Source organism: Lontra canadensis, unplaced genomic scaffold (genome assembly GCF_010015895.1).
Source record: "Lontra canadensis isolate GAN:19392208 unplaced genomic scaffold, GSC_riverotter_1.0 scaffold16, whole genome shotgun sequence".
NCBI lineage: Eukaryota > Metazoa > Chordata > Mammalia > Carnivora > Mustelidae > Lontra > Lontra canadensis.
Window position 1 is genome coordinate 99394 of NW_022631010.1, and position 12889 is coordinate 112282.

At 40.4% G+C, this 12889-nt stretch overlaps 1 protein-coding gene across 4 annotated transcripts in view; it reads right to left on the reverse strand.

Moving 5' to 3' along the window:
• The window catches only part of PHF20 (PHD finger protein 20), a 140319-nt gene that overhangs the window by 18391 nt on the left and 109039 nt on the right, over window positions 1–12889 (reverse strand). For all 4 annotated transcript variants that reach the window (XM_032858754.1, XM_032858755.1, XM_032858753.1 and 1 more), the window contains 3 exons: window positions 8057–8155; window positions 6217–6381; window positions 5065–5243 (listed from right to left, as the gene is read on the reverse strand). In XM_032858754.1, coding sequence (XP_032714645.1) covers window positions 5065–5243; window positions 6217–6381; window positions 8057–8155 — 443 coding nt within the window. The remainder of the gene's footprint in view (window positions 1–5064; window positions 5244–6216; window positions 6382–8056; window positions 8156–12889) is intronic.

Genomic DNA, 12889 nt, shown 5'->3' on the forward strand with positions numbered 1-12889 from the left:
TCCTAAAATTAATAGGAAATTTATAAAACAGAACAAAAGGGGGTACAAGCCCTATCAGATATTTTAAGAATATTATAAAGGTAAAATAATTAAAATAGAATTGTATAAGCAAATACACAGACAGATCAATGGAAAAGGAGAATCTAAAAAGCAATCCAAACACATATGGAAATAAAATAAACGAAGGTGACATTTCAGTAACAGGGCATGGTGTTGGGACAACTGGGTAGTTATGGCCCTTACACCTTATACCAGGATAAATTCCAGGTGGACCAAATATTTACATCACTTTAAGAAGATTAAGTGGAACTTTAAAAGTACCAGAATCAACCACGAGCAAATTCTGTTACAAATTTTTCTATAAACTTTTATGAACTTCCAATGAGGAAGCAACTGTTATTTAAATTTCAAAAGCCATTAAAGGAAAGTTTGATATAGTCAACTCATAAAAACAAAAAATCTGACAGATGACAGAGTGGGTACAAGTAGTTTTAACTGTTTTTGCAGCCAATACAAAACAAGGTCTAAAAAAGCCTATACAAATGAGTAGGAAAATGACCAACCATCCAACAGAAAAATGGATAAAGGACATGAACAGACAGGTCAAAGGAAAATATCTAATTCTTAAAGAAAAAAGATGTTCAAATCAACCACTAAAAGAATTAATGAATAGTTATTTGAGTTAATATAATTAATGTGAAATCAACCAGACCAATAACATGTAGATACTTTAGTATTTCTAAGTTTGGGGATTACATATAAATATCAAGTAATTCTTTATACATTTAATGTACTACCTGAAGTTTTTATAATAAACATTTGCTTTTATCCTAAAAGTGTTATTCTCATGAAGAAATATTTACAGAGCATAATTTTCATTTATATATATATATGTGTATGTGTATTCCAAAATATTAACACTGCTTATCTCTAGGTAAAAATAATCTGGGTAATTGTTTTCTTCTTTGTGATTTTCTGTGTTTTCCAAATGCTACAAATATGAAATTTTTAAAAATTTATTTAAAAAAACAAATTACATGGGCGCCTGGGTGGCTCAGGCAGTTATGCGTCTGCCCTCAGCTCAGGTCATGATAGCAGGGTCCTGGGATCGAACCCCATATCGGGCTCCCCTCTCAGCTGGGAGTCTGCTACTCCTTCTCCGTGTGTCCCTCCCCCACAGCTCAGGCTCATGCCCACTCTCTCTCAAATAAATATCTTTTTTAAAAAATTACAAAGTGGCTATACCAACAGACTATTTTTTCACTTATCTTTTTTTTCTTAAGATTTTTTCTATTTGAGAGAGAGAGCACTCATGGTGTGCCAGCAGGGGGAGAGGCAGAAAGAGAGGGAGAGAATCTCAAGCAGACTCCCTGCTGAGCATGGAGCCTGACCAGGCACTCAATTTCACCACCCTGAGATCATGATCTGAGCTGAAATCAAGAGCTGAGCGCTCAGTGGAATGAGCTACCCAAGTGCTGTTCTTATCTGAAAAGCAAAGATAAAGTCTGATGATAACCTATACTGAAAAGGGTGCTCCTAAGACTGTTCACTGGCACAGCCTCCACAGAGAGTTTATATAATATTGCTAACAACAAATAGAAATATTTATCAAAATTATACATGCACATTATCTGTGGCCTAGGAATTCTACTTTCAAAACTTGGTCCAACAGGTGTACTTACACAAAATTATTCATTACATTACTGTTAAGGTTAGAAACCATCTAAATGTCATCAACATGCGAAGCGTTAAATAAATGATGATCCATCTATGATGCAGCCATAAAAAAGAATAAAGAAGCTTTTTTTCTGTTTGAAATGAAATAGGCTTCAACATATATTGTTAAATGAGAAAAGATATTGAAAATACTATATAACTGTGTTTTAAAAAAAAAAAAGATGGTTGCACAGCGATGTAAATGTACTCAATTCATCTAATGCCACATACACTTAAAAATGGTCAATTTTATGTCATTTTACCACGTAATTGAAAAGGTGGTGTGGAGGAAGAGAATACATTTGTTATTGCTTGCTGAGCCATGGAGTGTTTCCAGAATGCTACACAAGAAGCTGACAAAGGGTGCTTCCCATGAAGGCAAGCTGGGGGTCAGATTTTTTTCTCCAAACCCATATATACTTTTTTGGACTTTGAACTATATGAATGCTCTAGCTAGCAACAACTAAATAATACAAATCTTAAAACAAAGCTTTTAAAGTGGACTTCTGGTTAAAACTGCTACACAACTTTTACTGGGTTTGGCACCTAATATATATTTGTTAGTCTAGGGCAAACTACACCCAGAGGCTAAATTCAGTTCATGCCCTGTTTTTCTAAGTAAAGTATCATATGAACACATTCATGTTCATTTATTACATAATGCCTATGGCTGACCAGGGCAAAGCTGAGTAGCTGCAACAAAGAACACAGGACCCTCAAAGCCTACAATAGTTATCACCTAGCCCTTTAAGAAAGCGTTTGCCCAAACCTTTCCTGTAACAATTAAAATAATTTAAATATCAAATGGAATTCCTGAGGTTCATTTTTATGTGGTACCCAGATTTCTCAAACATTCATGATTATTAATTAAGACTTTAACCTCCCAATGATTTAAATTATTGCCACTGGTAAATAAAATCAAATAATAATTTACTTGAATAATGTTAATACCAATCAAATAATGAAAATGATCAGAGAACATTACTCCTCTAAAGCAATGTATGCCTCTTCTAGGAAATAAACTCTAAATATATGCTAGAGTAGGGGCGCCACGGTGGCTCAGGTGTTAAGCACCTGCCTTCAGCTTGGGTCCTGATCGTAGGGTCCTGGGATCGAGCCCCACATCAGGCTCCCTGCTTAGCAGGAAGCCTGCTTCTCCCTCTCTCACTCCCCCTGCTTGTGTTCCCTCTCTCACTGTGTCTCTCTGAGAAATAAATAAATAAAAATCTTTTAAAAAATAAATGTATTTTAGCGTAGTGCAAATTACCAATATAAGTAAAAAAAATTATTTAAAAAATAATCACTGAACATTCCTAGACGACAAATACATTTAAAACTAGATGATGAATATATTTACAAAGTTTAAATTACATTTGTTCCAGAGCTCCCTCCAAATGTATGTCTTTTACTAAAGTTACTGAGTGGAAAAGGTACATTGCTCATAATGACAGAGAAAGTCAAAAACTGTCCCTCTATACCACAAAGCCAGCTCTAGACAGCAAGGGGACAGCAGAGAAAAGTCTTCTACAGCAAAATATAAGGTGTTTTGAAGTGAGCTCATCACAATACCATAGGAAGCCACAAGCGTTGAGCTGAGCTGAGCTAGGGGAAGGTCATGCAGAGCCTGGGAAGCTGGAGATGAAAGCAGTTCCTGACTCTGTCCTATAACACCTGGTATGGCCTCAGCAGCTCCAAACTTAAGTTTCCTCACATACCATATAATGCCACACCAAGGTCTACCTCCCTGAACACCCCATCATCCTTGCTACTTATAGAAAAGTCAGTGGGAAAACACAGTAGATCAGAACTAGGTCTCTTCTACTGATGAGCTGGAAGAGCCCTGCCAGAAAGGGCCTTCATTACTCACCCACCAAAGATTTCTACGGACAAATGAAGATGAAATCAGACTTCCAAGACCCAGAACTGACTACATGCCCAGAGAGACAGGATAGAAATTAACCATCTTCAACATCCTTTCAAAAACCAAATTAAAAAAAAAAACTTCTACTTAGATAGTTTCCATGTTATATAAGAGTTTTCAAATTGTAGTCCACTAAGCTTCAGAGGTTCTGCAAATGAGTATCTTTTTTAAAAACAAGACTATTTTTAAAAATTAAAACCAAAAATGCACATTCAAATGTTTCCCAAACTTAAACTTAAAACAACACAACCCACCAGTATCCATAACTCTGTACTGCTAGGCTAGCTCAGCATTGTGCTACACTTGGAACAAAGCTTTCCTTCCCATCTCATTAATCAGTGATTACACAGCATGCTGTTTAGGAAAAGTCACCCATACAAATGGCCATGTCTCACAAAAAGGAAAACTATTGAATCACTGACATACTTCAAGATGGCAACTGTCACACACAAACCTGATTGCATATCAGACTTCATGGGAAAAAGCACACCATTCACATTTCTGAACTCAAAAGTGAAGATGACCTATTATGAACTTTCAAAACTAATGCTTTTAAACTTGTTATACATTTTGTGGCTCTATGAAAGAATCCATTCAGAAAATGCGTTCTGTTATTTAAAAGGATTGAAAACCACTGACCTAAGGCTTACTAAAGGTCATAAATATCAGATACTATTTGAGACCATTTATGTACTCTGAATTCCCAGAGGTTACCATGAAGGCTACTGAAAAACAAAGAAATTTCCAAAGAATCCTGACCAATATAACCATGACTTACTTGAACAACTCAGGTTCCCTGGACAGTCCAGGCAGCTGCCAAGACATGCGGGGTATTAAGTCAGCAGGCCAGCAGCCACCTCACTGAAACTGTCATTAAAAGCAAGAAAAGGGCCAGAGGCAAGCAGGTGCTGGCCAGTGATGCTCTCCCCAAGCAGAAAGGGAGGCCTACCCCACAGGCACATCCCAGAGATGGAAATGACAGATACAAGTGTCAGGAAAATAAAGAACAAGAAACAGACAAGTTATGAAACTGGCCTCCATTTCTTAAGGCCATATAGAAATTTTACATCAGAGAGAAAGTAAGGGACCATAGGAAGATTCAACTGCCACTCCAGAGATTCGGATCCCTGCTGTTCAACTCCTCACTGTGTGACCACAGGCAAGGCCCTTCCCGTTTGTCGGTCCCAGACTCAGTGATGTTTCAAGTCCTCTCTCATTCTAATAATAGGCTATTTACACCAGCCTGAGATTCAGAGGAAGCTGAACTATAAAGTAATAAGCTCAGCGTGCTGCTGGTAATAGTGCCTACCTGGCTGGGGCTTCTAACATGACTCTACGTCTGCTGTCCTCAAATTGCAGTCCCTGCAAATTCCTTCCAAGGACCAGTTTACGTTTCCCTATGCCTGTCTCCTGGAAGCTCTACTTACTTGAATCATGAAGTCATTTTCCTCCTGAACCTCACAGATGCAGCGGACCACTTCAAAATCATAGCGGTCATCCCCATCAAGTTCTTCATCTGGGTTGGTGGTCACGTCAACATCTTGACCATACTCCTCATCGCTCCAAAGAAAGCTCTCAGAAGAGGACTCACTCAAATTATCTTCCTCTGAGAAGAAAGGAAAAACAACAGTCACTTTTTTAAATTATAATTGCAAAATTTTAAAAAACCTAGAATGTCAAGAGCAGAAGTGACCTTACAGCCCCACTCCTCTATGAACTTTCACAGAGCTGGGAAACAGGAACTCCAGTCTGTTCCCTGGGCCTGTCATCTAGCAATAGCCCAAATGATGCATGCTGTCTGGTGATGAACTGAATTCCATTCCTCATTTTACTGAGAGCGAAGCCCAAAGTAAGTGGCACCTCAAGGTCACAGAGCTCATCGGCAGAGAGGCTACAACGCCCCATGAACTACACATATCATCATCCTAATGACTCAAAGATGTTCCTCAACCTCATCCCTTCCAGCCAGGACCTGGCTTACTGTTAAATCTCCATCCAGAGCCACCTTTAAAACTCTGTCAACAATAGGAAAGGAAAAAGGGGCAGATTCCAGGGATAATCAGAACTAGAATCACTAGATGTTGGTGCCTGATTAGTTATAATTACAGCTAACATTTACTGATCATTTCCTTTGTACCAGACACTGCTGCAAGTACTTTCCATATAATTGCTAACTCTTTCCAAATTCACAATCAACCTCTAAATTGCTGGAAAAGCAGCAGCTTCATATGTTGACTCAGATATCCCCAAGCAACCAGGTTAGATGCAGAGTCCATGAATAAGAAATGGAGCAATGAAAAGGGCAGGCATGCGAGAGGATGGGGTATAATGGATTTTGGGGGTTACTGGCCTGGACGAACCTAAGAGGCATTCAACTAAAACCAAAGTTGGAGAGAAGAGAAGTTCAGGAAAGGCACAGCTAATTGCCTTTGGTTTATCTGACATACTTCTTTATTTTAAAATGTAACAGACTTATACTTGCAGAGGGCCTGGGGAGTAAGTTACAGTGTCAACATAAATCCAGCCTTCTCCAACTACACTGCTATACAAATGAACAAGTCAGCAGACAGTCTCCTTACCGGATACTTTCACTTTCCCTTTATGGTTTCCAGATTCTGAGCCATGGAGCTGTGGGCTCATATGGACCCCAGGCTTATTCGAGGACCCGCACCTGGTGACAGCAAATGCCTTAGGTGGAGAAGGTTCCTGAGAGGTATCACTGATTTCCTCACTGCAAGGGCATTCTAGAAGATAGGATGAAAAAGGAATTAGCATACCCAAATATCATCAGGGCATTCCAGAATCAGTCCCACCCAACCAACAGCTCCACTGTTCAAACAACTCCAAGGGCAGAGGATCAATTCAACTAGAAAGGGGTGTGGTAGACAGATTTAGGGATTAATACTTCTAGCTACTTCCAAGAACTTCAAATCCAAAAGCTTCCTCCTCACCCTAACCCTTCTCCCTTTTTTCTGATAAGACTGTTTTTCTAAGCCAAAAGATATATTAAGAATAAAAGATGGCAGGGCACCTGAGTGGCTTAGTCATTAAGCATCTGCCTTTGGCTCAGGTCATGACCCCAGGGTTCTGGGATCAAGCCCCGCATTGGGCTCCCTGCTTGGCGGGAGGTGTACTTCTCCCTCTCCCACTCCCCCTGCTTGTGTTCCCTTTCTCACTGTGTCTCTGTCAAATAAATACATTAAGTTTTAGAAAATCTTAAAAAAAAAAAAAAAAAAGAATAAAACATGGCAACCCTCTGGCTCCCAAGGTTGAACACTGATTTTCTTAACATCTTTGTAGGAGTTAGACACACACTCTTTGAGAAGTAAATCCTTTATTGAAAGGGTTCAAAGATAATGTGTTTAAGAGTTGTGTGTAGGGCTTGTGTGTGAAGCAGTCAGTTAAGCATTCGACTCTTGCTTTCGGCTCAGGTTGTGATCTTAGGATCACGAGATGGAGCCTCACGTTGGGCTCTACACTGCTCTACACTTAACACAGTGTCTGCTTAAGAATCTCTGTCCCTGGGGCGCCTGGGTGGCTCAGTGGGTTAAAGCCTCTGTCTTCGGCTCAGGTCATGATCCCAGGGTCCTGGGATCAAGCCCCGCATCAGGCTCTCTGCTCAGCGGGAAGCCTGCTTCCTCCTCTCTCTCTCTCTGCCTGCCTCTCTGCCTACTTGTGATCTCTGTCAAATAAATAAATAAAATCTTAAAAAAAAAAAAAAAAACAAACTCTGTCCCTCTCCCTCTGCCCCTTCCCCCCAAAGATCTCTCTCTCAAATAAATAAATCTTAAAAAAAAAAAAAAAAAAAAGTTGAGTGTACAAGGGGTGCTTGACTGGTCCAGTTGGTGGAGCACGCGACTCTTGATCTTGTGGTCGTAAGAGCCCTACACGGGGTGTAGAGATTACCTAAAAGTAAAATCTTAAAAAAAAAAAAAAAAAAAAAAGGCTGCGTGTGCGAACAAATACAGTCATTCATCTGTATATCTTCTCTTACTATAATGCTTTCACATTACCCTATGACAAGAGTACCATCATACTGGCCAATGCAGCAAGAAAGAAGGCCTTCCTAGATGACAGTGTGGCCCAGAAACGCTCAGGATGAACACTCCTCCCCTGCAAGGTCCATGCTAGGTTGATCCCACAAGCTCCCTTAAAGGCTTGCTGGGGGACGGGGAGTGGGAGGTTGGGGGAACCACGTGGTGGGTATTAGGGAGGGCACATATTGCATGGAGCACTGGGTGTGGTGCAAAAAACAATGAATACTGTTATGCTGAAAAGAAATTTTAAAAATTAAAAAAAAAAAAAAAAGGCTTGCTGGCCCCTCCTCTCCTCAGTGCAATCTCAGGGCCAGGAGAGAGAGCAATCCCTTCCCAACCTATGGTGAGAAACCCAAGTGAAACACCCCAGGGGAAAAATTACCAGGTTTGGTTTTCTTTTTCTTTTTCTTTTTTTTCTTTGGCTTCACTCTCACAAACTCTTTGAATTTCTTCTCTTTATTCTTTTCCTTGTCTTTTGCAGCTGGAATTAAAAATAAGTATAAGTCCTGGCTTTCTAACATCTTGTTTCCAAGATATTTATTCTCAAATAAGAATGTCCAATGTGAAGAACTAAAGTGGGCAAAGGGACAGAGTTCTAGATCTGGCTCTGCCTACGAGGTTACATTCTATCCCCCTCAAGGCTCTGGAACCCGTTCTCCATCATCTAGCCTTTAGACCAATGGTGAGCAAATTCTGGCCCACTGCCTGTTATTTTAAGTTTTATTGAAACACATGATACTCGTTTGTTATATATTGATGATGGCTGCTTTCATGCTTCAACAGCAGAGTTGAAGAGTGAAAATGGAGACTTTGTGACCCTCAATGCTGAAAATATTTGTCTGGCCCTCTACAGATTAAGTTTGCCAACCCTACTTAGATCATGACTCCTCACTGGCTACATACTACAATACCTGGGTGAGATTTTTAAAAAGTGAGTGCCCAGGTCCCACTCACAAAGATGCTGATTTATGTGGCTTACAGTGTGACCTGCACGTCAAAAAAAAATTTTTAATAACTGAAGTACAATTCACATAACATAAAATTACCCATTAAAAAATGAATACTACATACCTTCTAAATACCACTTCATTCTCTGCTACTCTTCACTGCAAACTCAAGTCATTGACACTCCCTATCCAAACTTCTCACTTCAGTTTTTCTTAATTCCATTCTAAAAAGCTTCCCACCTACCACTTTAAGATTGTTTTCAGTTTTCAAAGTTAACAGTAGCTTCCCCATTGCAAAAATCCCGTTGTTTTGCTTATCAAATGTGTCCATAGCATTTCAAATACTTGATCAAGCCTAACTCTGCAGAGGTCAAGAAGGGTTTAAGCACACATAGATCCTAGGACCTAACCACTCTACTCCTAGATATTTACTCAAGAGAAGGGATACTGTGTCCACACAGAGACATGCACATTAACACCCACTGAAGCTGTAGTTTTAATCACACAAAGTAAAAAATGCCCAAATGTCCATCAGCAAGTGAATGAATCATTTGTGGTGCATTCACACAAGGGAATACTTTTCAGTGATAAAAGTATTAAGTATTAATATGTACAGCAACCTAAGTGAATCTCAAGTATGCTAAGTGAGAGGAGCCAGATAAAACCTAGTACATACTGAATAACTCCATTTGTATAAAATTCTAGAAGACAAAAAGTAATCTATAAAAAAAAAAACAACACCACAGTGCCTAATGAGAGGAAGGATGGAGTGAAAAGGAGGAATTAAAAAAGTTCATGGGGAAGGTCTGGGAGGCAAGAGATGTGTCTACTGTCTTGACTGTGTTGCTCTTCAAATTATACAATTTAAATACAGGCAGTTCACTGCACAATTAAACTTCAATAAAGCTGTAAAAAAAGAAAAGAAAAGAAAAGAAAAAGTCCAGTGGTTTGTAGAGCATTCACCATGTTGTACAACCTGCTCTATCCAGCTCCAAAACATTCCCATCACTCCTAAGGAAAATTCTTTATCACTAAACAGCTTCTCCCAGGTCCTCAGTCCTTAGTGACCACCATTCTGCATCATGGCTACAGATGTATCTATTCTGGACATTTCATATAAACGCAATCACACAATACGTGACCTTCTGTGTCTGGCTTCTTTCACTTAGCATGCTTCCAAGGGCATCAAAAACACTCTCCAAGTGATTCTGATGTGGATTCAAGATGATCACAAAGCAGTTATGAGGTAAGGTAACAATCAGATTCATCTGATTTTAACTAAGCACTTGTGTGCAAAGAAACCACAAACATCTCACTTAATCCTAACAACAACCTGTGTATATCATTTTCATTTTACAGATGGGGAAACTAAAAGCTCAGTGAGGTGAAGGCACCTGCCTGACATCACGCAGATATTTGAAAACAGGTGCTCTTCAGCACCATGTCAGCGCCACAGCCCAGCGCCTCTCCCTAATGGGCATCCAGGAACCATCAGAGAGGATAGTGGGCTGCCCTCTGCAGCTGTCAAGCTTGGGCTCTACAGACAGAAGTTAATCAACTGGATAAAGAATACAGGATTTAAGGGTCTCTAAGTTCCCTCCCAGTTAAAGTACTCCACAACTGAGAAAGTTCAACAAACAAGAACTCCAGAAAATACCTCGGTCTAATTTACAAAAATACTCAATTTAAGATTAAGAAACCAAGGTCCAAAGGAGTAAGCTGACCTGGCCAAGGTCATACAGCTAATTAGCAAAACATAGTCAAATGCCTCCTGAATTTCATAAAAGCTATCAACAATATTTATTTTCCTCTGACCCTGGGAATAGTCTTCCTCAGATACAAAACAGAACTCATGAGGCACCTGGGTGGCTCAGCAGGTTAAGTGGCTAACTCTTGATTTTGTGGTCATGGAATCAAGTCCCGCATTGGGCTCCACTCTCAGCTCCTAGCCGGCTTGAGGATTTTCTTTCCCTCCCACTCTGCCCCTCCCTCCACTCTCCCGCTCGTTACACACGAAAGGAAGAAATAAAACTGTCTTTGTTTGCAGAGACAGGACTATGTAGAAAATCCCCAAGAACTGACCAAAACAAAAAACAAAACAAAAAACCTCCTGCTGGACCTAAGAGTGATTATAGCAAGGTTGCAAAGGAACAAGGTTAATATACAAAAGTCCACTGTTTTCCTATATATTAGCAATGAATAACTGGAATTTGAGAACAGTAAACAGGAAGAAGGCCTGCATGTCTCCACTGGAACTCAAATGAGAATTCGGGTGAGGGAGAGAAGATGATGTGGCTAGAAGTGGATCATGGGATCCTGTGGGGCCTTGTAAGGAAGTTGGTCTTTATTACGAGCGATTTAGGAGGCCACTGGAAGCATATGAGTAAAGGACTAAAAGAAGGTGATATATTGCCTCACATATCACTTGCTCCTTGCTCAGCAGGGAGCCTGCTTCTCCCTCTGCCTGCCATTCCCTCTGCTTGTGCTCTCACTCTCTCTGACAAATAAATAAAATCTTAAAAAAAAAAACCCTCTAAAAAGAAAAGTTGATACACTGTCACACACAAACATACAGAAACTGTTGCCCAACCCAGTTTTTTGATTTGTAAACTCAGGTTTTAATGACCTCCAAATTAAAAGGCCAAGAGCATTAACCCAATCAGCACAAGTGGCTGCAGAAGAGATCACCTTGGTCCTGGATCCTTGAGAGGTCAAGATATACGGTATAAACTGCCAAGTACCTGGGCATACCCAGTTATCATCTAAGTATGGGAGGGTTTTTTGGGGTCTTTTTTCATTTTACATTTTATAAAACTGTATCACATCCTTTAAGAAACCCAAAAGGCAGTAAGAGAAGAATGGGGCGGTTCATTCCATACAAGGGATTCCTGAAGTCCCCACATTATTCAAAGTCACATAATTCATGACTAACATTTCCATAAAATGGAGACATAATGAACACTTTCATTGGCCTTTGAAATCACATGGTTAATGAATTTTCTGTTTCTTAGGATTTGCATTAATTCAAATTTTGCACGTAAGACTTTTCAAATCATACAACTTCAAACTGGTAATTTTGCATAAAATGCAGCTATAGCTTAACATTGTTACCACACAACAGAGGAGGAAGTGAAATTCAGAGAACTGCAAGATCACGCAGACTGCCGAACAGGAAAGGAGAACTCAGACCTCTGAGAGGACGTGGGCCCTGAGCACAGTCCCTGAAATAGGAACCAGGGCATGGATCTGCTCTGCAGTACACCACCACCACCACCACCTGGCTTCCTGGCTCTGCGGATTTCTTTTCTCACCTTGCACCTGCTGGGTGTAGGAGACATCTATCTCTGAGAATCTCTTATACTCCTTCACCGAGCAGCGTGTAATTGAGCAGGATTGACTCCACACTCAGTTGAATCAGTAAGAGTAATCTCATGGCCCCGGTTGCAATCTTAGGTTTAGATAATCTGAGCCTGGCCAACTGGTTCCTAGGACAGGGACTGGAATGGCCAGATATGACCCACAAGTGGGATTCTGGTCCAACATGTATAAAAAGGATATGTTTTTGCTCTCTTATTAGATTTGAATGAAGCAGTATGGAGTCTTAAATTATACTGGCTACCACCCTATGACCACAAGGAATCCAGCCTGAAAACAGCACTGAGAAGTGAGATGGTTAGACAGTCCTGGAGCCGTCCCTCCCCTGGACTGCCCCATTATGTGAAAAAACACACCCCTTGATTGTAGAGTCAATTCAAATAGGATTTCCTGTTACTTGTAACTAAAAGCATCCCAAGTCTTGAGGCTGGTCTGAAATAGGGTCACCTTAAGCTTTTAAGAGTTCCCTCCAAAGGCTTCAATTAGAGGAGTAAACAATGAAGATAAAAAGAAGAGCTATTCTAGGAAGCTGTTCTATAGAGGTCTATGGTCTCTGAATGCACAAGGAAGAGAGAAAATCTTCAGAGTCTCACACTGGCTTCCAGCTGAAAACTGTGAAGCCACATGTGGCCTGAGGTGGCAGAGCTCACAGGGACAAATGTCCAGCAGTGACTAAGCTAATGCAGGTGATTCCCTGAGGTACAGGGGTAGACAAGCGGACAACAGGCAGAACTCATTCGGATTACCCATGGACACAGGAAGTCTCCTGCAGGGAAGCACTCCTACTCTCCACTCCAGGACCCAGGGGCGGCCATCCTTCCCTGGAATCCTAAAAGACCAGACTAGAGTCCTAAAAAACCTAAAATCCTAAAAGACCAAGTAGAGTGAGGGTG